The sequence below is a fragment of the Ambystoma mexicanum genome, chromosome 6q, assembly GCF_040938575.1.
Source record: "Ambystoma mexicanum isolate Mex_15411 chromosome 6q, UKY_AmexF1_1, whole genome shotgun sequence".
NCBI lineage: Eukaryota > Metazoa > Chordata > Amphibia > Caudata > Ambystomatidae > Ambystoma > Ambystoma mexicanum.
Genome location: NC_090937.1, coordinates 1,366,628,252 through 1,366,652,935, shown reverse-complemented (window position 1 = coordinate 1,366,652,935; position 24,684 = coordinate 1,366,628,252). Strand labels below are relative to the sequence as shown.

General features: G+C 43.1%; 1 protein-coding gene across 2 annotated transcripts in view; it reads right to left on the bottom strand.

Moving 5' to 3' along the window:
* Positions 1-512: 512 nt before the first annotated feature.
* MAN2B2 (mannosidase alpha class 2B member 2) overlaps positions 513-24,684 on the bottom strand; it is a 777,500-nt gene continuing 753,328 nt past the window's right edge. For both annotated transcript variants that reach the window (XM_069631990.1, XM_069631991.1), the window contains 2 exons: positions 12,962-13,079; positions 513-1,239 (listed from right to left, as the gene is read on the bottom strand). In XM_069631990.1, coding sequence (XP_069488091.1) covers positions 1,145-1,239; positions 12,962-13,079 — 213 coding nt within the window. In that variant the 3' untranslated portion in view covers positions 513-1,144. The remainder of the gene's footprint in view (positions 1,240-12,961; positions 13,080-24,684) is intronic.

The window sequence follows — 24,684 nt, the reverse complement described above, 5'->3', positions numbered from 1 at the left end:
GGGCTTTTGGAGAAAAATGGTTTATAAATGTAATAAAATGAATTAAATGAAACCGCGAAGTCAGAGGACGGTTTGCAGGTGGCCCAAGGGATGGTTTTTGGGGATAACAGAATGACTACCTAGCCTCCAACAGCTCAAAACTGTCATAAGACCAAATAAAACCTCAGGACATTGTTAAATTCCAAACATATATAGTTTACAACTTACCTGTTGAAGTTGGAATGTAGCATGGAATCAGTCTCTTTGTGGAGACAAACAAAACATCAATTGAGGATTAAAATCAGGGGCTGCTATACAGCTGGAGAACCTATAGTAGTTACTCTAGGAATAAACTATGTAACGGAGCAAACGTTCCACTCCCCAGGAACTGACTCACCCCATTCACATAATGATTGCCACTGCAGATGATTTTTAAAAATAATGATAATAATGCAACATCTTAAAAGATAATTTCCAGGGCAAGAAAGATTTGACACCTTATTTACTCAAAAAAATGAACACTAGATGAACACTAAAGACACAAACCAACCTTTACTTAAATTAAACAACATCAGGCAAGCATCCATGTTAAAAGTAACCCAAATGGCTTTGTGGCAGAATTAGGACAGTTCATATTCACCAATGAATCATGCAGAGTTACGTTGCAGCTTTTAACATAATTATGTACCAGGAAACTATTAAATACGTGGTAAATGTGTTTCATGTCTATATCCAATTAATATACATAAAGGAATCCCAGCGAGGGTGCATGTATAGAGCCGCTATGAGAACCATTAAGAGCATGTACTATTTGAAGATCTGCTTTTATCCTTACTCTTGGCTCAGTGCTCACAGCTTACATCCTTTTTAGAAACAAAAGAGATTTGATGTCGTATTTAAGGGAAGATGAATGGGAAAGGGCATCAAGGTGAAGTGGAGTGTGGTTCTGAGTGTGGCCAGAGCCAAACAATACTGAGACAGTGGCTGAGTATGGAGATGGCACGAATGCGCTGAAGGACGCGGAAGATTGGGACCGTGCATGCGGATATGAAAACAACTCTATGGTAAGAGATGTTGATTTCACGGTCCTACAGACCAATGTATAGACAGCAGTGTAATGGACAGTATTTCTGAGATGGGAATTTATACTCCATGGTAAAGATTTTCATTTCTGGAAATGTATGAATAAAGTCTTTATTTCCTTTGGATGCAGCGTCACTGTGAAGTCTTCAGATAATCCCTGGGTCTCTCTTGAAAACCCTGTAAAATAAAAAATGAAAATTGTAGGTTGTTTCACAATAACTAAGGTTGGCTGATCATTGCGGTCATTGTGGGCTTTGATTTCAATTTTATTTGCACAAAAATGCATGCGACTGCCAAACATTTCTATATAATGTTCCTTCCGTTTCCTAATTGACTGATCTTTCAATACTGTTTTTTGAACAAGTGCAGATATACTTTGATTGTTAGGAATTATTCAATAAATTGATCAAGAGCACAAGGACTGTTCAAATAATACATAATAGGCAATATTGCAGGGAGGAGATATATGGAAATGGCCTGGTTGTCCACTGTGGACAGGCAGGTGAGTGTTCGATTATTTAGTTTAAAACTTCACAAAATTAAAAAGGCACATTCATCAAGAATGAGAAAAGTACATTTACAAACACTGCAATATTGATGGACCAGACTAATGTAGTAACATATATTATGATTATTTTTATCATCAAAAGAAGAAGTTACTTACCGTCAGCAATGTTCTTTCTAACAGATGTGCTAATACCTTCTATATATTCTGTATCTTTGAAATCTCCGCCAGATGCAATCTGTTCCGGGAAGCATTTCAAAAGCCACCACGGAACAACCCACAGATCTGTGTTCAACTCAGTCACAGCTCATTGCCACCCTGTGAGCCGGAAGGAACATCCCCAGTATGTTTGCATGCTGTGAACGCCCTCTTACCTGTATTACACCCATTTATCCTCTACTCCAAATACTAGAGAGGGATAAAAACTGTAACACTGACACAATTACTAACTTTCGTCTAAGAATTCCTTTGAAGGCACTGACAGCGAGACCCCCATGATCATTCCAACATGAACCTTGGAGCAATATTACCATGCTTTAATGCCAACAGTACCACAAAAGAATGTGCAAGAACCTATCCCAAGGACAAGCTTCCCACAACAAATAGGGACCACATCTTCCACAATCCCACTGCCTCACAAAGCATATCCCAGAGTGGCTCAGAGAAACTCAATTACAGGTCCAAACAAATAATGACTATGATACGATAGGATACTTATAATGCGCTTAATACCCAGAGGTTTCTAAGAGCGGACCTGGGGATTGAACATGTGTTCTCTGTGTCGCCTTGCTTCCAAGGCGAGCATGTTACAGCTGAGCTATCCTCCCGAGACTATGGGGAATCCCCAATAGGCGGCCATACAAGTACCTCCTTCCCCAAAAGAGAAGAATTATGGGACCTGCACCTCTCTTCCATGTAAAACCCAGGGTGACAAAGAAGTCCATCTGTTCCTTGGGAAGCAACTAAATAGAGACTCCACTTCTTTCTCATACTACAGAGATTTTAGGAAAGGAAAACTCAAATTGTCCCTGAATTTGCAACCCCAGTACTAAGTCTCATGCAGCCAACACACTCATTGAAATCAATGGGAGGACACAGAATACAGGAACAATGTTTCCACAAACTTCAAAATAGATAAATTAACTTACTAAGTATACAGTGTAGCCAGACCAGAAGAGTATGTCTTGCAGCTACGGGTAGGAGGGGCTAGTGGTTAAAGACATCAGCATCATGGCAGAAGCTGGGAGCTACATACAGAAAAGTAATCCAAAATGTTGTCCGACTTGCATAAACACATTCTAGACTCAAGACTACAAAGCATGCCTGCCACTTAGCATGCTCAACAACAATGGTGCAGGGGACAGGGCGATCCGAATGTTTGATCTTCTATTGTTGTATGTTGTGGTGGTCCTGTGCCAGGACCATAGGCCCTCCCCAACACCTCAAAAATTCTTCAGGATTAACCGACCATTGTTTGAATCACTCTCTTTAAAGGGAGGTGTGCACTAACACTGCGTTGTCACTTAGAATGCTCAGACAGAACACTTGACCTTTCCAGTCACTTGGGGAGAAGCTATTCAGGCCAATATCTATATATTGGCCAGCTTCCAGGACAACATCGATAGGGTGTTCTGGAGTGCAGGGTTGGAGAGATGGAATATGAAAGAGCTAGAGAGCTGAATGAGTAGGCAAAGACTGTAGAGTAGAGGAGGTGACCATCACATGAGTGAGGCTGAGGCAGACTAAAAAACCTGGCGAGTAGAATAAATAAGGTGAAGTGAAATAGAAAATCCATAGAGTACGGGGAGGGTGGAGGAGGAGACCACCAAAGAGGATGTGAATTTCGTGAGTGGAGCAGCTTACTATAGTATGGTAGAATGTTGAGGTTGGAAAGTTGCAGGTGATGGAACTTTACGGGGACAACAAGGGAGGTGGGTGGTGACGGTTGGAGATGCGATGAGTGGAGATGGGAAGAGCTGTCGAGAAGGTGAATAAAAGTTGCCATCACTTACCTAGTCGAGTGTTGATATCTTCTTGTGCATGGAGAAACTTGTGATGATGGACCAGGGGGAGTGGCGGAGCACCCTCTTCCCTCATCTTCATGGACGAGTGAGCACAGGAAGCAGGAACCCACTGCCACGCAAACAAGGTAGGAGCCAGGGGTCACCTCAAGAGGTTGAGAGGGAAGTGCAGCCTTCCCACCTGCTATGTTCAGAAAGGGTCTGATAAAACAACGCGGTAGAAGTGCATTAAGCATTAAGGGCCTCGGCTCTCACGTAATAAATCGAGAGCTAGAACGGGTTTGGCAGTGGCCATCTTTAGTGAGGTCTAGATTGATCATAACTTCTTCACTAACAAACAGCAGAGAATGAGTGACACTGAAATTAATCAATAAATATAACAGAATCAAGGGGAATTTAGTTGTCAAATGACACAGGTAAAACGTGAACAAGAAGTTATGTACATGAATAAAACTGTATGACAAATATCAGAAATGATCGTAAAAAAACATCCAACAAAGCGAAGTACAGGTTGCTACCAGAAAAAAAAATATATTTTCATCCTAAGGAAAACCTCAAACAGGGCATGGCAGCTTCAAGCAGGTTAGAGTTGTGGACATAGTTTAAAAAGCCAGAGGTGAGGATTGCACACCCTCGGTCTAGCTAAACCAGCTAGAAATACATTAATAAGGATAGTCTATGTAACTGTTAATTTGCTATGGTTTAAAGAAAATGACATCCAAAATTGCTGTTTCCCTTTTTTTTGTTTCTTATCTTGCATATATGTGTCAAAATGATCTGATAATACTGTTGCTTTGGATGTCGGTGCACCAATTGAACCTACTGTATAATAATTGTGTGCGCCACACACCCTTTTTCGAATGCTCATAACATATACCACATTATACTCATGACAGTTTTCTTCATGGACCCTTTGTGCACACATTACACCATGGGATGTTTCCTTTTCGACTTTTTTCTTGAATCATGATGTTGTTGCTTATTGATGGATGCAATGCACATATTTGTTCACCATTGTTGGTCTATGTTGGGTCCTGGTGACCTGTTTATAATGTTTATTTCTGAGGCTTGTGGAATCTGCTTAGATCACATGCTGTGCATAGACCGACATCTAGTGGAAGCTGCAGAGTATTACAGGTTTTTTTTCGAAACTCGAAAAGGGGCGTCGAACTAGGGTGTGCCAGTAATACTATCCCTAGTGTGACGTCCAATGTACCCATGATCCCTCACACGTGTAGGACCATCAGATTGTTTTTTTCCGCCATACTAGTCGGACGTATGTTGCGGAGTTCCCTTGGCATTTGCCAATTATACTTAAATATTGTAAAAAATGTTCCCCATTATCTTCCATCCTACGCCGAAGATCGGAGTCAGCGAAGATCGAGGGAACCAGCCGTCGAAAACTACACAACGGACCTTGGGCCTTGGAAGGTATCTGGCCTCGGCCCGGGCCTTGGAAGGCCTCTGGTCTCGGCCCTGTACAAGTAGGGAGGGTGAGGGGTGGTCATAACTTTCCCACATTTATTTCCTACATATACACAGCCCGCTGCCAGATTTACACATATGGGGAGTACTCCTTTCATATCCTGCCCTAAGTGTAACAGGAAGTTTCCCTCGGTAGACAAGCACAATACGTGCAACCTGTGTCTCCCACGAGACCATCCCGAGGCTACGTGTCGAGCTTGTAAGCTCTTCAAGCCAAACACACTCAAGGGCCGCTCGATGAAGCGCTGGGCCCACTACGCCAGGCAGCTAGAGGCCATGGACGTCGAAGGGTCATTTATCGATGGCAGCAACGCTGCCGTATCGGACGACGAGGGCAGAGGGGTGACTTCAGACACCCACGCGCAAGCCCACAACCTCAGAGGACTGGCCAGCGGCCCAGTTATGGGGACAACACCCAGCGGCAGAAGCGCAACCCACACCACTGCCTCTAAACACATCAGCCCCAGCCGTGACTCGACACGCATGTCGAGCGATCGGCAACGGAAGGCACCGAGAGACCGGTCCAACAATTCTGTGTCCTCTGGGCGTTCCCGTTCGCGATCGCCGCATGACAAAGATCAACAGTCCACAGTTGATAAAGGTGCCACACTCCCAATTGTTCCCGAGGTTCGATCGTCCGAAGACGATTCCGACCTCTATGCTCCCAAGTCAAGGCAAGTAGCGTCTACTCCCGAGATTCGGCGCCCTCCTTCTTCTACCTCCGAATCTCGACGCAAAGCGTCAAAGACCACCTCCAAACCTTGACACAAAGCGTCGAACCTTCTGAAACCCCTAAAACATCCGTAAAACATTCCTCTAGTCACGGGAAGGGGGATAAACAATACAAGAAACCTTCAGAACACCATAAAGAAAAACAGAAGGCTCCTAAAGTGATAGAGAAGGCCAAGATCCCTGATACTACTCCTAAGAGTAAAATTGTCCCTGCCACTCCTCACGATATGGGCATGGATGAGGAACCAGAACAGGAGAGGTTTATTTCCAGTTCCAGGGAATGGATCTCAGCGGACATTGATAGGGTGATGAGAAGGATGTCTTTTTTTGCAGACTTCTACAAAAAAGACCCTAATTATTTCCACAGCTGTGCCAACACACCAGCTACCTCTGCACCTTTGGGGTTCAAGAAGTCTCAACCCCCTACTAAAAGGCTCCACTCTGAGGCTGCGGCACAGGGATTGGTTTCAGACCCTTTGCTAATTGAACCTTACCATCAAGAGTCATATGGAGAGGAGACAAACACATATGCTGGAAGACCAGACAGGGGTTTCTTATTACGGGGATGATGAGGACCAGGAAGAGGAACAGGAGGATGAGGCGGAAGCCTACAATCTTGACTCCCCAATTCCTAGGGACAGCAGCTCATTTTCAGATAGACACACAGGGTGTCCAAGAAAATAGGAATTTTGCGGAAGAAATCCTAGGGGAGAGAGCCATTACCCAGGCTATCCCAATATTAAAATCAGTCCAGCGTAGAATTGATCCCTCGCTGGTAACCCCAAATCTTACTTGTGCAGTGAATCCACAAGTGGAAAAATTATTCCGGCCCGCACCCTCTGATCCCTTGTACATAAGGGGTCAATTAAAACCCGACTCCCTGGTAGTAACAACCACCAGAAAGAGGGCAGGTACACCACTAGCTTCTTCAGAAGCTCCTCCCGATAAGGAGAGTAAAAGGATATATGCTCTGGGTAGGAAAGGTCAGCCTGTCAGTCACATATTACTAATAGTACCACTCTTTTAGCAAGCTATAACTGCCATCAGTGGGAACACGTAGCTGCTCTAGTAGCTTCTGCACCCGTACCACTAAAAGGCCAGTTGGCCCAAATTACAGCAGAGGGAAGGTCTGTATCTGGATGCATCCTTAAAACAAATTTTGATGCAGCAAATAATGCTGGAAGATTGATAGCCGAAGGCACAGTAATAAAGCACCAGGCTTGGCTAAGGCAGTAGGGGTTCAAACCCGAGACTCAAGCCACGCTTATAGACATGCCAGTAGAGCCAAATGTTCTATTCGGCAAGGCAGTGGAAGAGACACTTAAGACAGCTAAAGATGAGTACGAGACCCTAAAAATCTCTTGGCAACTCACAAATAAACCCCCAGGTCAGAGGGGAAATAATAGTTTTCGGCGCTTTCGCGACCAAAGCTCCCAGAGGGGTTCCAACTACTACCAAAATCAAGGAACCTCATGGGGCAACAATCAGTTCCAAACATCACAGCGAATCACCAGAGGCCAGCGCAGGAGCCGCACTAGGGGTAGAGGCAGCCCTGCAGAGGTGGTACGTCACCTAGTAAACAGACAGATGGGTTCTGTCCACAGTGTCTGCAGGATGCTGTATAGAACTATTAGCGTGCCCCCACAACCATCCTCCAAGACAGAAGGTACACTCGTTGGAGCACCAGAAAATCCTTCTCGAGGAGATTGTCACTCTACTTGCAAAGAATGCCATAGAACTTCTCCCGGGCAACCAGGTAAATAGGGGTATTTATTCAACCTACTTCCTTGTGCCAAAAAAAGATCTAACAATGCACCCAGTATTAGATTTGTACCCTGCAAACAAGTATGTCAAGCCACAAAAATTCTGCATGACTACACTACAAGAGGTAATCCCCCTGCTAAAAAAGGGGGATAACATGGCAATATTGGATATGAAAGATGCCTATTTTCATATTTCAATGTTCCCAGCACACAGAAGATTCTTGTGTTTCAAAATAGACAACCAGCACTACCAATTCAAGGTGCTGCCCTTCGGTATAGCCTCGGCTCCAAGGGTATTCACCAAGGTACTGGCGGCGCACCTACGCAGAGAGGCAATCCCAGTGTACCCTTACCTGGACGACTAGCTCATCACAGGGGAAACACCCGTAATTTGCAGTCTAAACATTTAAAGAACTATCGACCTCCTCTTTCAATTGGGCTTCTCAATCAACAAGAAAAAAATCAAGCCTGGTGCCAAGCACCTCAAAACAGTTCCTAGGAGTTATCCTAAACACCCAATAGGGGTTGGCCTTTCCATCAGAGGAAAGAATTCAGAATCTGTTGCTGCAAATTCCTCAAAATCAGGCCGATCGCCAAATAAGGGTGCGCAAAGCGATGCGTTGATTAGGCATCATTGCATCTTGTATTTACCTGGTTCCCCACGCGCGCCTGCGCATGCAACTCATGCAGGAATGGTTGGCAAAATAGTGATCTCAAGCAGGTGGTCAGTGGGACGATCTAGTGGTTGTTTCGCCAACACTAGTACAGAGTCTTCGCTGGTGGACAAGAGAGAATATCACGAAGGGTAAACCCTTCTACGATCCAGAGATACAGGCCCTTGTCACAACAGATGCCTCCCTGGCAGGGTGGGGAGCGCACTACCTTCACCACACAGCTCAGGGTCTCTGGTCTCACACAGTGACTCAGAACCACATCAATCTGCTAGAACTTCTGGTAGTCTCCAGAGCGCTTCGGGCATTCAAACCCCTCCTACCCAACCTGTTAGTGCAGATCCTAACAGACAGCATGACGGCAATGTTTTACTTAAACAAACAAAGGGGCACTTGTTCGCCAAATCTGTCCAAGCTTGCCCAGACAATATGGAGATGGGCACTCAAACGGAAGATTTACCTGTCATCCGAACTAGTTCCAGGGGATCTCAACTCGCTAGCAGATGCTTTGAGCAGGGATCCCCTTCCAGAAGAACACGAATGGACAATACACAAAGAAGTCGTAGGAGACCTCTTCTCTCAGTGGGGTTGGCCCCCTTTAGACCTATTCGTCACAAGCGAAAACAGGCATTGCCCAGACTTCACATCCAGGTTCCCCCAGCCCTATGGATGAATTGGTCAGGGATGTTTGCCTACGCTTTTCCACCAACCCCTCTAATGAGGAAGGTGGTCAACAAGATCCACAGGGAACCAATGACGCTCATCCTAGTTGCTCCTATGTGGGCGAGACAACTGTGGTACCCACACCTACGCAAATTGGCAGTGTGTGACCCCATCAAACTCCTGTGCCGGTACAACCTACTCTCCCAGCACGAGGTCCTAACAGTACATCCTCAGCCCAACTCAATGAACTTGGCAGCATGGCTCCTGGAGTCACAGAGTTCAGACATCTCAATTTAGCCCAGAGATGTATGGATATCTTGAAAGAGTCATGAAAACCTAACACAAGGCACTGTTACTATGAAAAATGGAAACGATTCGTTATTTGGTGCGAGAATAAGCAAATCAACCCAGTTGATTGTACTCCTTCTAATGTTGCCACCTATATGCTCCACCTATTGGATGCAGGGTAAGTGTTTAACTCACTTAAAGTGCACCTGACAGCTTTATCAGCCTACACCACTTCCTATAACAAAATATCATGGTGGAAAGTGCCAGTTGTCAAAGCATTTATGGAAGGGGTAAAGAGACTCCACCCTCCAATTTCTAACCCACCAACAGGTTGGGACCTTAACGTGGTACTTGCTAAGCTCATGGGACCCCCCCTTTGAGCCCATGCACAAATCTAGTCTCAAACACTTCAACTTATAAAACTGCCTTCTTAGTAGCCATCACATCCATAATAAGGGTCAGTGAAATTCAAGCTCTGTCAGTGCAGGATCCTTTCTTTACTGTTCATAAGGATAAACTGGTTTTACGCACTCACCCTAGGTTGTCACCCAAGTTAATTTCCAGATTCCATGTTAACCAGTCTATTGAGCAGAGAGGGAGATCGCGTCTCTAAAAATGCCATCTCTAGGTGGATAGTCAGATGTATCCAACTATGCAATTCCCCGTCAGATAAAACACTGCCTTTTACACCGAGGGCCCACTCTACAAGAGGTACTGGAGCCACTCTGGCTTTCATTGCAAATGTACCCCTTGACACCATTTGCAAAGCAGCTACCTGGAGCTCTATTCACACATTTACTCAGCGCTACTGCATTGACACCCATTCCAAGACAGATACTCAAGTGGGACAAGCGGTTCTAAGACATTTGTTAGCTCATGACCCTTCTCACATATCCCACCTCCTTCTAACACTGCTCGCTAATCTATGCACAGGATGTGATCTAATCAGATTCCACAAGCCTCAGAAGGCATACATTACTCACAGTAATCGTATTTCTGATGCTTGTATCTGCTTAGATTCACATGCACCCGCCCTTCCTCCCCTCTGAGAGAAGGTGCATGGATGCTTGTAGTCTTATCGGCCTGATACTCTGTACTCACGCTACTCCTCATGCTACCTCATGTCAGAAAAAATACAATCTGAGGGTCCTACACGCATGGGTACAGTGGACGTCACACTAGGGATAGTATTACCGGCACACCCTAGTTCAACACCCCTTTTCGAGTTTCGAAAAGCAAACTGTGATACTCTGCAGCTTCCACTAGATGGCGGCCTATGCACAGCATTTGACTCTAAACAGATACAAGCATCAGAAATACATTTACGGTGAGTAATGTATCTCATACTCTATGTACAGTTATTAGCCCTGATGATGGACAATGTCCGAAATGCACTGGCAATATTTGTCATTTTAATGCAAATATTGTTTGTTCTTGTGTGAACAAAAATTTTGGATGTCAGTTTCTTTGAATTACTGAAATTACATAAGGGTTCCAAAGACAATCCTCATTAATGTATTTCTAGCTGGTTTAACTAGACCAAAGGTGTGCAACCCTCACCTCTGGCTTTTTAGCCTAGTTCCACAACTCTATATAGATTGAATGCACGGTACGGAGGCATTCTTTAGGGTATGCACCCCAAACCTGATTCACAAAATTTCAACTAACTAAGTTAACTGGGTACTTGTACCTACAGTAAGCAGTGCCCACTCACCGACGTTGTTAGTAGCTTCAAGCATGTTCCCACCACAAGCATTCTTACATGAACCAGGACCACCAGCCATATCTTGAAATAAATTGAACAAAATATCTGTGCAATAAACTAGCCTATTTCCTCGTTTCAGAGAATCTAGTCACCTATTGCCACTGTATGTACCAATCTAGGAAGTGACGCAGACCGATTTATGATGGATCCACTGACCCTAAGGCTTAAGGGCGCTGACAAATACAGAAAAAGGGCACTGACAAATACAGAAACAAATAAAGCAGCCAAAAAAGGTCACATGATTTGACGAAAGTGCCAGAAGATAGTTCAGACCGAGATGGTATTAGTTACACAGATAGGTTTTTAGTCCTTTTCTGAACACTGTTGGAGTTTTCAATTCTCAATTTCAGAGGGAGGTTATTCCAGGCAATGGGGGCCGCAGAATAGAAGGCTTCAACCTTGGTCTGAGATAATCTGCAAGTTGGGACGGTTAGCTGGTAGAGATCATTAGATCCAGACTATAGTTGCTAATTTTAGGCCTAACTTCCTCATTGAGGTAGATAGGACCAGAGTTTTTCAAACAATTGAAGGCGATAGACAAGAGGTGAAAAAGAATATGTTCCTTGATAGGAAGCCAATGAAGTTCCCTTCTCGATGAGGAGATATGGTCTGGTCTCTTCGTATCCATAATGACCCTGACAGCATTATTCTGCACTACCTGCAATCTATTCACTTCACAGTTTGGGAGGCCGATCAGGAGACTACCGCAGTAGTCTATACTAGAGCTAAACAGTGCTGGAGCTAGCATTTCTCTACTAGTTTGTGAGAGAAAGGGGTGTGCATGAGAAAGCAGTTGATATAATATGAGGACGAGGCCATCAGACTACTGACCTGCACTTTCATGTTCAAATTACAATTGAGATAACTCCCCAGTGTTTTGACTTTTTTCTTGATCTTTATGGCACAGTTATCAATCACAAACTGGGAGTATAAATCTTCCTGTTTGCAAATTTTAGGATCAGTGCCCACAAGCATGAGTTCTTTCTTGTTGGTGTTAAGGGCCAATCCATTGTCACACATCCAGCTTTGGATAAGAGAATAAATCCAATTGATTTTAGTTTCATCATCCGAGAAGATACCCGTGATGGAAATGATACACTGGGTGTCATCAGCGTAGTTGGTGAACTCTATGTCATTACTGTCCAGAAGGCCAAGGGCACCGTAAAGATGTTGTAAAAAATGGGTGAAAGACAGGCTCCCTGTGGGACTCCCTGTATCAGGTCCATGGGGTTAGCTTCTGCCAGGTTGCTGCTCACTCTCCATTGGCGATCTTTCAGAAAAGAGGCAACCCATGCGGCCGCCGAAGCCGAAAAGACCGCCACCTCCCTCAACCTTTAGACCAACACTGGGTGGTCTACCAGGTCGAAGGCGGCAGAGAGGTCCACCAACATCAGCACGCTGGGGTTGCCCTGATCCATATGGTGGAGAAGCCTAGATTTTAAATACAGCAGGGCAGACTCAGTGCCATGCTTTTCCCGGAAACCAGATTGTCTTTAATTTAAGTTGTCAGCATTTCTCAGATGGGTCAGTAGTTCAGTATACGCAACTCTATCGAGAATTTTAAGCAAGAATGTTGAGTTAGAGATAGGACGGTAATTCAGTGGATCCTCAGGGGAAAGTTCTGTTTTTTTAATAATGGAGTCACCCAAGAGTGTTTTATGCATTTTATTGTAAGTGCCGGGAATACGTCACCTTTACATTTAGATGGTTTGAGATTTTGAATTATCACTGTAAGGTCGGCCTCTGTAACGGGCTTCTGAAGAACATCGGCCCAGACAGACACATATTAGCTTTCAAGCAATATCTGCTTCTGTCACACAGGTGAGAATGTTGGTGGCTTGAAACCAACTTTAGAGAGTTTTAATCTGCGATCATATATTACGTCATTTGAGTCGAGAGTCTTTTGGCTTCTCAGAGCAATTCTCAATGACCTCTTGTCATTTATACTTGTCCAAGGCATTATTAGAGAAAATATTGAAAAACTGATTTGATTGAGATTGCCTTACCTTTGGTTTCTTGTTGAATTGTTTTCCACTTCCACCTCTTCACGTCGTTTATGTCCCACGTACCTGTGAGAGAGCGTTCCTGCACAGACACGATTGTCCCCAGGCTTTTAAGGAGAGACTAAAAAAGGATAACAATCATGTTAAACATTCATTATCTAATTTCAAACTGCTGTGCAGTTTTAAAGAAAAGGTTAGCATACCAGCATTAATTAAATTTCAGAGTAGAAACTAGAACACTTGTTCTGACATGTGTGTTATCATATTGACAGATCTCATGTCAGACAGCCTAGCGGCCCAGCACACAGCTATTGTACAGTGACCACAACTCACAGTACTGTGCTACTGTTAATAGATGCCAGCACAAGCGCTGGATACCAGTACCCAGTACAGCTCTCAGTTGCTCTCGTGCTAGGTCAGCGCTTTAAACATTAAAAACAATTACATGGTTTTGTAAATGTATCTCCCCTTATGCCGTTTACATTTTGCACCTTATTTGATCTTCCTTCTATTTTCACTATTTTTCAAACATCTTGTGCCTGACTTGTTCAGCTCCTTCACGCAGCTTGAGGTTATGAAAGGCTCCAGGAAGGGGATATGAAGAAAAGTATGCTAATGATTGCACATGCTACAACCATTCAAAGGTTTTTTATGATGAAAGAGATACACAATACTAATCTTAAAATAGTAAAACACCTTTTAAAAGTTTCAGAGACTCGCACCCATTTTCAGAAAATGGGTTTTCTTGCAGCCAGTGTATACTTACTGACCAATGGTAGGTTAGAAAAACATTTATCACTAAACCCAGCCCTGAACACTTAAGTAAAAAAGTTACTGTTTTTTAGTGGATAGGTACGCTACACAACCTTTGAAATTATATACGTCTTCATTAAACAATGTGTTTAATATACAGTCTTTCTTCACTAACTCGTAGATGTTCTCATCAACCACATGTAATTCCCTAATGAAATCCATCTAAATCTTTTGAGGGACGCAAATATCCATTGATTAATTAAACTGTACTTACCCTTTAGTAGCCAGAAGTGCATTATTAGAAACCAAGGTTTCTGACACCATTTCCAAATCTCAATTGGCAATACTTCTTTGCAATTTTTATATGCTTGTTGATGATTTTCCAGATTTTACATCTGACAAATGTAATACGCATTTTATATTTCTTATGAGGTCTTACATTTTTTAACTGACTTTTGTTGACAACACCAGAATCTTGGGTCTAAATTCCTTTAATTAATTAGCTTGCCCCTTCCACATGTCTCATGCGAGACGACATCAATGTTAATGACTTTATTATATACAGTTAAAATGCGGTGCGAATACTTAGAGTCATGGAATATTTCTAATCCTCCAGAATACATTACTATAGGTGGGTGTAAGAAGCTTCTGTCCAGTCTAATGTTTACACATATCTGGATGTAATTCTGGTATGTAGATCTGGCTGAGCTACTAGGTAAATAGTTAAGGTTATGAAGAAAAGTGTGACAATGTGCCTGTGGTTCTTCCTCTTATTGTTTTCTAGGAAATGCTGCTAATTACCAAACCAGAACTCGGCTCTGCTTACTGAAGTTAGCAAAACTTGGTATATCCAGTTTCGGGCCGTTTGTGAGACTTGATGGCAGATCAAAAGTTCAATATAATTTTGGCTCTATGTGTCTTCGCCGATTCTCATTGTGCAATCATCTAAATGAGCTCCCCATCACCTGAAAATGACTAGTCGAATTGGCTTAGCTTGCGATTCCTTTTGCCCATATTGGCCCCCCTGTACAGCCCGCCACCCATATCCCCTGAAACTACTCCACTCCTCTGCACAAGAGGGGAGGCCTGCCTTTAGTCCCGCGTGGTCCCGCATCCAAGACGTGCGTGTTGCCACTGATACCACTGAGCTATCCTCCCTTTTACGAATTTGCATCACTCCATACCAACATGTTGACTTTTTGCATGGAAATTGATACGTAATATTCCTGCGTATTCATCGCTTAAGAAATTAACATTGCATATACAACCATGGGTATTTTGATGACTTGTTGCACATTTTTAGGACCGAAATGTACTCATAGAAATAGCATGTGCGCAGAACAGATGTAAACTGAACCTGTAAACTGAGGTTGGGGCTTAGACAAGCTGCCCAAATCTGCTCATGTTTGGACCTTTCAAAAGCCCTATGACAAGCCACACACAAACTACCAATTAGGGAGTGGGGAGATCACAAAGTACACATTCAACACAAGTCATCATGGAAGGAGCATATCACTTGTTGCTTTTCCTGAGGCTGCGACAAAGAATCCTGGCTCACCACAGAAGCCAGGCAATCAGCTTGCTAGGCCGCCCACCTGGAAGCCCATTAACCTGAACCCCCAGCCCTATCTACCAAGTCAGCTCATTAGCCTTCACCCAAGAAGTCCCAACAGCAGCAGGGCCAGGACAGGAGGAGGGCAGAGAGCTTGATGACCCTACACACCAAGAATGTACAGGTCCAGCTTGTCCCACCCATACCTTAAAGACCAGTGAATACTTGTAATTTATTCCTGGACAAGCCCACCATCTTCATCCTCCTGGAAGAAATACAGAGCGACCTGGAGTCTAACAGCCACACAGTAACATCAATCCATCTCTCCCCCCATAGAAGCTCCAAACAGTCGCCCACTATTGAGCCACTGGCACATTTGATATACTGTTGTGCTGGCACATGGCAAGAACCTGCTTCACCCAAATCCATTCAAAGGTGTTCCTCATCGGGATAAGACTGATGTGCTACCAAATTGTCTTCCTTACTGAGCATGTGGTCACCAATCACAAATGCACAATTTTATGGCAAGTGATTAGGGCCCTGGATTGCACACACTTGGCCCAAGTTTTTGTTTGTTTATTTATTTTGTATAGCGCTCCTGACCCAGGGGTATATGGGAGCTTAAACATCTGGTTACAGGCAAAGGTAAGGAACATTAGTACAGTTGTACAGCATACGTAAAGTTGGCAAGAAAGCAGTCATTACAGATATAGTAGCAAGCAGACATAGTAAAGGATACATTCATACATTAGGCATACATACATAGTTGGTTATTTATTGAGTAAGCAAGTGATAACCTTAGTTCTGAATGGTTGGAAGGTGGGGGTACATTTGATAACCAGTGGAATAGTATTCCACAGTTGACAGGCTAGAACTGGGAAGCTGGATCCACCGTCTCTTTTAAGGGGATATTTGGGCACCGTCAGTTGTAATGTATTAGAGGATCTAGTGGTTCTAGTATTCTGTCTAAATGTGAATTTATTGGTTAGATAAGGCGGGCTAGGTGGTTGAGAGCTTTGTAGGTGAGGCAGATGGTTTTTAGGTCTATTTTTTGTTGGATGGAGAGTCATTTGCATGAAATTCTTGTGGCCGAGATATGTTCTCTTCTGTGAATATTTAGGGCGGCACGGAGTGCATTGTTTTGTAGAACTTGCAATTTATTGATTACCGTTTTGTTGGCACCTACATAAAGGCTGTTACAGTAATCCAGTTTGGATTGTATAAGTGCTCTGGCTAAAGTGAGGCAGTTGTTGGGGGAGATCAGAAGTCTGCAGGCCCTAATTAATTTGCCAGTTTAGGCAGTGGCTGAAGCGGTCACATTAATTTGTTTGGCGAGGTTGGCATTCGTGTCTAGGTAGAAGCCAAGGGTTTTTACACTTTTGGCGATGGGAATAGTGTTCCCGTCGATGGTGAAGCTGGTGTAGTTGGGGCTGAGTTTCCGGATGGTATTAGGTGAGCTAACAATGAACAGTTCGGTCTTGTCATCATTCAGGCAGAGGCCGTGTGTGGCCATCCATGCCTGAATGATGGAGAAGACTTCACTGATCCGGACGGCGTCTGAGTTGTAATTGCTGGATAAGGTGAGGAGTATCTGGGTGTCATCTGTGTAATTAGTGTAGGTGACACCCAGATGGTCCAGCTTGTCAAATAGGGGCTTTTATTTTTTTAATTGTTTTATTGATATATGGTTATACAATTGACAACCTTTTATCAAGTTAAAACAGATTAGAAACGTTTCCTTAAATTTTAAGTAACTGTCAAATTTCCTGTCACGGTTTTTTCACACATGGATAGCTGCTTCTGTATAGTGATGGAGAATTTGACTACATCAAGAAATACTGATGTTTTTTCGCCCGATTGAAGCATTTTCCACCATAGTTCTCTTTATTTGTATCCGTATTTGTTAATGATGGGAATCATGTGAACGGTTCTTTGTGGTGATAGAGCCGGGCAAATCATGAATAGAGGATACAGATTCTCCAATGACTCAGGGTCTTGACAAAGTCTGCAATTCAGAGGGGTATTGTGGTTTCGTGGCCAGGAAGTTTCTCGTGTTTTAATTAGATTGAGCCGGAATCTAAAAAATTGATCTCTGAAATACCAGTGCGGAAACAGTCTTAGATATCTTGGTAAGGAATTTGGTCTTTTGCTGTCCTCCCACGGTTTCCCATAGGTCTTACATGTTAACCATTCATTTTCGGTTCTGAACCAGTCATAGGATTTTTTTTTTTTTTACTTTGTCCGGGTTGTTGATTAGAGTATCCATTTGTTCTCCTGTAGCATCAAGTAGACGTCGACATTCTATTTGCCACTCGCTCAGAGTTGGATCAGATTCTTCCATGAGAGCTTTTTTTAGGCACTTAAATCCGCCTTTAGGATTTAGCTCTGTGCATTTTCTATAGAATAACACCTTCTATTCGACAATCTCTAGCATGGAGGTTAGGCCTAGCTCTCTGCGCATTGCCTGTATTGGAGTGCCTTTAGGAAGGCGAAGTATGTTTTTCCAAAAGTGGCCTTCTAGGACTGCCCAATTTTTGGCTTTGAAATTGAATGATGTTTCGGCGCCATAGGTAAGGATCGGAATTACCTTCGCTTTGTAGAATTTAATAATTGGAATCAGACTGAAGCCACAGTATCGTTTCAGGATAATTTTGCCTAGACCTGTCAGGTTCAGAACTTTTTTTCTTAGTGTTTGGAGCCGCGCAGCATCGATTCTGCTTGTGTTAACACAAACTCCTAGATATTTAAAGGATTGAACTATGGGGATTTTTATTCCGAGTAGAGACCAGTGCATTGTTTTAGTTCGTAACTGGCTCCTCTGAACACCAAAAGGTAGTATGGCCGATTTTTGTGGATTAATTGTAAGTCCATTGGTTTCCACATACTGTTGTAGGGTGTTTAATTGTCTTTGAAGAACGATTGGAGTTTGGTCTATGAGGACCACATCATCAGCATATACTAGGCGACTGACTTGGGTGTTTGCTATTGAAGGGGGAAAACATCTGATGTTTTTAGCTGCAGTATCCATATCAGAAATGAAAAAGTTGAATATTTCAGAGGCCATCGGGCAGCCTTGTTTGACGCCTTTGTTGGTTGGAATTGGCTCGGTTAATAGACCAGTTTTATTCAACCGAACACGGAGAGTAGTATGATGGTGAAATTCTTTAATGGGGTCTATGATTGAAACAGGACAGCCCCATTTTTCTAGTTTGGTCCATAGCTTTTGGCGTGAAATGATATCAAACGCTTGAGTTAAGTCAACAAAAGCTATGTACATTTTCAGATTTTTTCTTCTCTCTGTGCGGCTTTTCAACAGATTTAGAATGAATATGTTAAGGGATGTCCCAATACCTTGAACAAAACCTGATTGCCATGGGACGAAATGGCCTGATGTAGTTGCCCAATTTCGCAAATCTCTAAGTACAAGTGTGCAGAATACTTTGCCCATGGAATCTAGCAGCGCTATGGGGCGATAATTAGATGGAATCTGTCGGTTGCCCTTTTTGTGAATGGGTACGATTATCGCTTCCTTCCAAGAGGTAGGAATTTTTTGAGTTGATGTAATATAGTCGAACAGAATTGATAGAAGTTTCGCCCATTCTTCTGGATTTTCTTTAAGGGCAGCATTGCTGATTCCATCAGGGCCATGTGCATTGGATTTTGACAACTTCAAAATGACATTCTCGATGGTACTCACTGAGGTGTCTATTAAATGCCATTTCTCATTGACTTGTGCGGATGGCATATCTTCTTCTTCGTGATTGACCAGAGCCTTGAAATGAGAGATCCAAGCTGCAGGGTGTATAGGCGTTATCAGGGAATTTTGATCTGTTTGTAATTGATTTAACTGTTTCCACATTTCTGCAGTGTTTGATGACTGTATGGTGCGCAGCATTTTCTCTGCATCATTGCGATCCAGTATCTTTTTATGTCGTTTTAGCCAATTCCTATATTGCTGACGCAGGTATTTTCTTCTAGTTACGGCTAGTGCAGAGTTGTCGCCCTTTAGGGTGTTTAGGCTTTTCCTCAGTGTTTTTTTTTTAAGGATGATTTGATGGTCAAAGGAGTGCCGATGTGTACTGGGGTTCAAATAGGAACATTTGGATTTTATCTCGTAAGTTTTGAATAAGCTGAGATAGTTCAAAGGTTCTGTCTCTCGAAGAATACAGAAAATTTACAAGAGTGGTTGTGTTTTCAGTCAAAGATGGAAGTTTGTTAGATGGAATTTTGATGCGGTTTTTTCCTACATTGATTTCAATCAACTTCATATTTGTGAATTTTGCATTATTTTGAATTGGTAGTAATTTGGCCGAAAGCAAATTATGATCACTGTTGTTCATGTGTATTACCACCATTTTATTTTCTGCCATAATCAGTTCCGATGAAATGCAAATGTAATCTATGATGTGGCCACCATTGCCATATTTCCTGGTGATATTAGCTGGGATGTCTCCAGTGGTGTTGCCGTTTAATAGATTCAGTTTATGCGTATTCATAACGGTGTTCAACTGGTAACCTCTCTTTTCCGCTAGTGTTAGAGTAAAGGTATCAATTGTTAAGAGGCCTGTGGATTCATCCCAACATTTCGAATTCAAATCGCCACAAATAATAAACCATGGGTCCACCCATTTTTCTTTACAGTGCACTAACCATTTTTCTATTTGGTCCGGAAAATTCATGCTTGCGGCGGATGCGGGATTCCAATAAAGGTTAACAATGAGTGTTTTCCTTATTTGTTAGTCAGCAATTTTGATAGATCCTACTACAATGTGGATTAAATGGGTTGGCATGATTTCTTTTACTATTGCAAAGTCAAATTGGTTATTAATAAGAACCAGTAGGCCTGACATTGGCCTACCAGTATTTCCTTTGATTGCTGGGTTGAGATGGCTTGAATATCCTTCAACTATAGGCGGCGTACGCAACCAGGTCGCTTGAAAGCAAAAGATATCATGCATTTTAATTTGATTGGTTCCTTCTTGGAATAGATGACTGAAACCCCTTGTGTTCCATGAGGCTATTGTGAGGGGCGTGGGTGCTGACAGAGCCCCGTCCTATGGCATCTTGATTTTGTCTGCCACTAGTGCCATCAGCCATTTCCAATTTTCTTCAGTTCCAGCTGCTAAGGGTCTTGATTCCTGTTTGTTAGAAGACCTTTCGTGGCTATAGTCGTTTCTTGGTTTTGGTGAAGGAGATTTCTTGCGCCTATAAGAGTTTCTTCGCTGATGTACATGTTCTCTTTCTGACCTATGGCGGTCTGAGTAATGGAACACATTTTTTTGCCAACCATTTTTGTCTTTGCTCCGATCAGATTTATCAGTTGGGCTATGCCATCTTTCATGATTTTTAACAGACCATTTGTTGGAGCGCCCTTGATCGACCTTTGGCTCAGGTGAATGATTTCTTTTTGAAGGATTTTTTGATGGACCAGCTTGTATTCCTGACTCGGTAAGGTCAAAACCTAGTGATCTTAATTGTGATATTTCTTGTTTCAAGGAATGTGTGATGAGGAGTCATTGGGTAGATGAGCACTCGGTCCAGTGTTTTTTCTTCTGGAAATTCGACTCTTGCAATGTCATTAGACATAAGTGAGCGAAGAGATGGGACATGATGTAAGAGTCCAATAACATTTGCTCGGTTCATGATTAACCCGTCATCTTCGGTCTACATTCTTTCCAGTAGAAGTCCATCTTCGAAGAAGTTGAGATTTGAATCAGGTTTTGTTGCTTTACAAACCACTTGATATCTTGAGCAAGATGGAAATTTTAGTGGAGAGATCTGGTAGTTATCTTCACTAGGGTCATCTCCGAAGTGCTTCTGCGTGTTGTTGTGTTTAATGGGGGATAGATTTGAGTCACTCTCTTTGTCTGTAATGCTTTTCGGTTCCTTGTTTGGAAGTTTCTCTTTTTGTGTATTAGCAGTCAACTTTTCCATTTTTGAAGACTTTTGGGTCGGTAAATTTCTGTCTTCTCGTCTCCCACGTGCTTCCATGGCTATGGGGTTTGACCTGGGCTGTTCTATCTGTAGGCGAAGTAGCCCTTTTGGGACACTTTCCGGATCAGAATTGATTCTAGGATTCGGTGGAGTGTCGTCCATATCTGTATGGATTATGGAGGCGCTTGCATTGAGATCTTCTTCCTCTTCCAGATCAACTCTTGACTGGTCGCTATTATCCTCAGAGTAAGTTGATAAATTCGTCATGTCAATTGACAAAGTATCAATTTCATTAACAGAATCTTCTAAAACACTGATGTCTTCGGTGTTTGTAATTTGACGAGTTGGTTCTTTGAAATTTGGACACTTGCCAATTATTTCCTTAGTTGGTGGAGGAGCATGACTGATTTCTTCTTCTTTGTGGCTCTGTTCAATGTGAGTTGATAGTGACTGTTTTTCTTGACGACTTAAATTTGTGCAATTGTCATGTTCATTATGTGTGGCATCTACATGAGGTAAATTAGGCAGTGCTTTTGACTTTATGATTGACTGCACTGTTTGTGTGATTGACTCCTGAGCCGCTTTGTTTTGTTTACTTTGCTTGGTGGAACCAGTAAGCAATGTCTTGATTGGTGGTTGTACTTTTGGTTGTTGTTTATTGGGCAATTGCTTTTTCTCAAGTACTTTGGATTTGCCATTTGATTTGGTTTTAGATGTTTTCGTTATTGGTTTTAGATTAGATTTGGATCCTTGGACAAAAATAGGGCATATCTGCTGTGGCAAATTGTCATATGGAACATGTGCCGCACCTGTGCCAGCTGCTTACGCTGCAGTCCTAGAAATTACCTTGTCGTGCTTTCCATCGAGATTAGGCATGTTATTAATTTCAGTGGAAGTGATTAAACCACTTTGAGTGGGAAGATTAATATTTTGGGCCGGCATAGACTCTACTAGATGTGAATTTAAGATTTCAGGTGAGGCCGTTGGATGGTGAGTAGTTTTGTTGACACTAAACTCAGCGTCAATTGGGTCAAAGCGTCTCGAGAGTCGACGGGTTTCCCTTTCTTTATTGAGTGGATCAAATATTGAGTGAAGGAGAGTTGCAACTTTCGCTTGACTCATGTCGAGATCCTTTTGAATAGCTGTAATGAAGGATTCAACGAATATAATTTTTGAGGTCATCATTGCGATGACTCTCGTCTGGTCTTTTAGTTGGTCTGCTATTTGTTCATAAAGCTTCATAAAAGGAGCCATAACTGCAGACATGGTTGTTATTATGTTAAAGTTGTTTTCAACAGTCGCCTCTAGAGGTGGTCTGGCCTGAATATCTTTGTCCGGTGTCCTGGTAGTTTGTGTAGTATTGTCTTGGACGGTTGCTTTGGGTTCTTCCGATTCAAAAGCAACCTGAACCGAGGCATCCCGTGATGAATCATCAAAGGGAGCCTCTGACAAGAATACAGTTGCGTGAGAGGATAGTTGTTGTGGTTTCGAGTTAAATCGGAAGATATTTGAGCACTGTGAGTGCGTTGTTCCAGTAGACCTCACAGACTTGTCCTCTAAGCGGCGTTCTAGGGCTTCCAGTTTTGAAGCAAAATCCAGGAGTTGTTGATCTGAAACTTCTGAGTCTCTTGTTGTTGAGGTGTGCATACCAGTGCGGTAAGGGTATTTGAGATTTGGACGCCCATGCTCATAGTTTCCAGTATGCCATATACATTTTTCTGGAAGATGGTAAGGAATGGATAGTTGTTTTCTAGGAAGAAGGTGGCGTTGTTTGGTCTTGCCACCTCCAAGCATTGAGACATTTAGACACCTTTGACCTAGTTCTTCCTGTTGGTGTGACATTGAATCAAAATCAAATGTCCGATTATTATTATTAATGACAACTGAGGTAGGTGCTGATGTGCTAGAGTTAACTGCTTCCGCCGGATTTAAATTTGTGCACTCGCGCGGGACCTTAGCTGAGTGAAGATTAGAGGAGTTCGTTACTGTGTTAAATGCAGTGTGATCGCCTTTAGTGTGCTCATCAACAACTGAATTCAAGTTGTTTTTTGGCGGTTCTAACAGTAGAGTTGGATCTGCCGTGACTTCAAGTGTCTCGGATGTAATGATAGCCTGACCGTTATCTGCCAGGGTATCAGAAAGATCTGTTAAAGGTGGCTGTAGTGATGACACATGTAGTATCATCTCTCCCAAGTCATTTGTATTTTCAAGTGGATTGTTCCGGTGCATTTGAGCCGCGACACTTGATTCTAGTGGTACGACAGGGGCAGGTATTTTGTTTTGCATGCAATTCTTATTCTCCGTAGTGGTTTCAATGTTGCCGGAGTACAAGGTTAAATCGAGTGCTGGCTGTAAGTGTATATGGGGTAGATCATTCGCACAGTTAGGAGACAAAGATTTGGAAGTTTGTTCGGGAACAGTTGGATGAGCAGTCCTGAGCGGTGATGTAGTTTGAGCCGTGATAATTACATGTATATTGTTCACCGGACATGTAGACAGTTTTGGCTCTAAATTGCTAACATCACTCACCTTCCCTCTCGCCCCTTTGTCGCCAGAATCGGACGGGAAGTCCATGATGTCCGATCCCGCCGACTCAAGCCACAAACAGCTCAAACAGCAGCGCCCTTTTCGCCAGCGGGCTTCACGCCACAAGGGTCACGCTATGAGTGTTTTAAGCAGTTCTTCCTGTAGGCGTGCCGTAAAGTAGTCATGTGACTCCGTTCACGTGAGCGAATCGGAGCGGGGACACAATGAGGCACGGCAATCAGTAGCAGAAGGTAAGTGAAAGTAACTCCAGCGGCACAGCTCAAACAGCAGCGCCCTTTTCGCCAGCGGGCTTCACACATAGGATCATGGTTAATCTGGATAAAACCCTCTGGTTCTGTCTTTACAGTTCTGTGTCCTTGGACGTTGAAACACCCAGTAGTGTATCAATTCGGGATATGTCTATTTGTTCATCCTCACTTGTCTTGTTGTTTGTTCATGAAGTAACCTTTCAAAAGGCTTTTTCGAGGTCTGCTATGCACACTTTTTTCCGATTTTCACTCGCGAATAGGGGCGTTGTAAATGTATTATACAAAGTGGGTGAGACACATGATCCTTGTGGGACACCGCAAGTAATGGGGATAGGGTCGGCCGCTGCAAGGGGTGAGAAGACCCGCATGGTCCTATTGTCCAGGAAGGATTGGATCCATGTGACCGCAGAGTGGGAGAAGTGTGCTGCCGATGACAAGTGGTTGCACACAATTTTGTGGTCAACCAAGTCAAAAGCAGCGGATAGGTCGAGGAGAAGAAGGATGGCAGCCCTACCTTTGTCTTTGAGTTCGTCTATCTGGCATTTGAGATCAACAAGGGCCGTTTCTGTCCCATGTTGAGGACGAAAGCCAGATTGGCGAGATCCTAGTAGTTGGTTAGTCTCAAGGTAATCCTGAATTTGTAAGTAGGCCACTCTGTCAAGAATTTTTAGTAAGAATGGGACAGTGGTAAT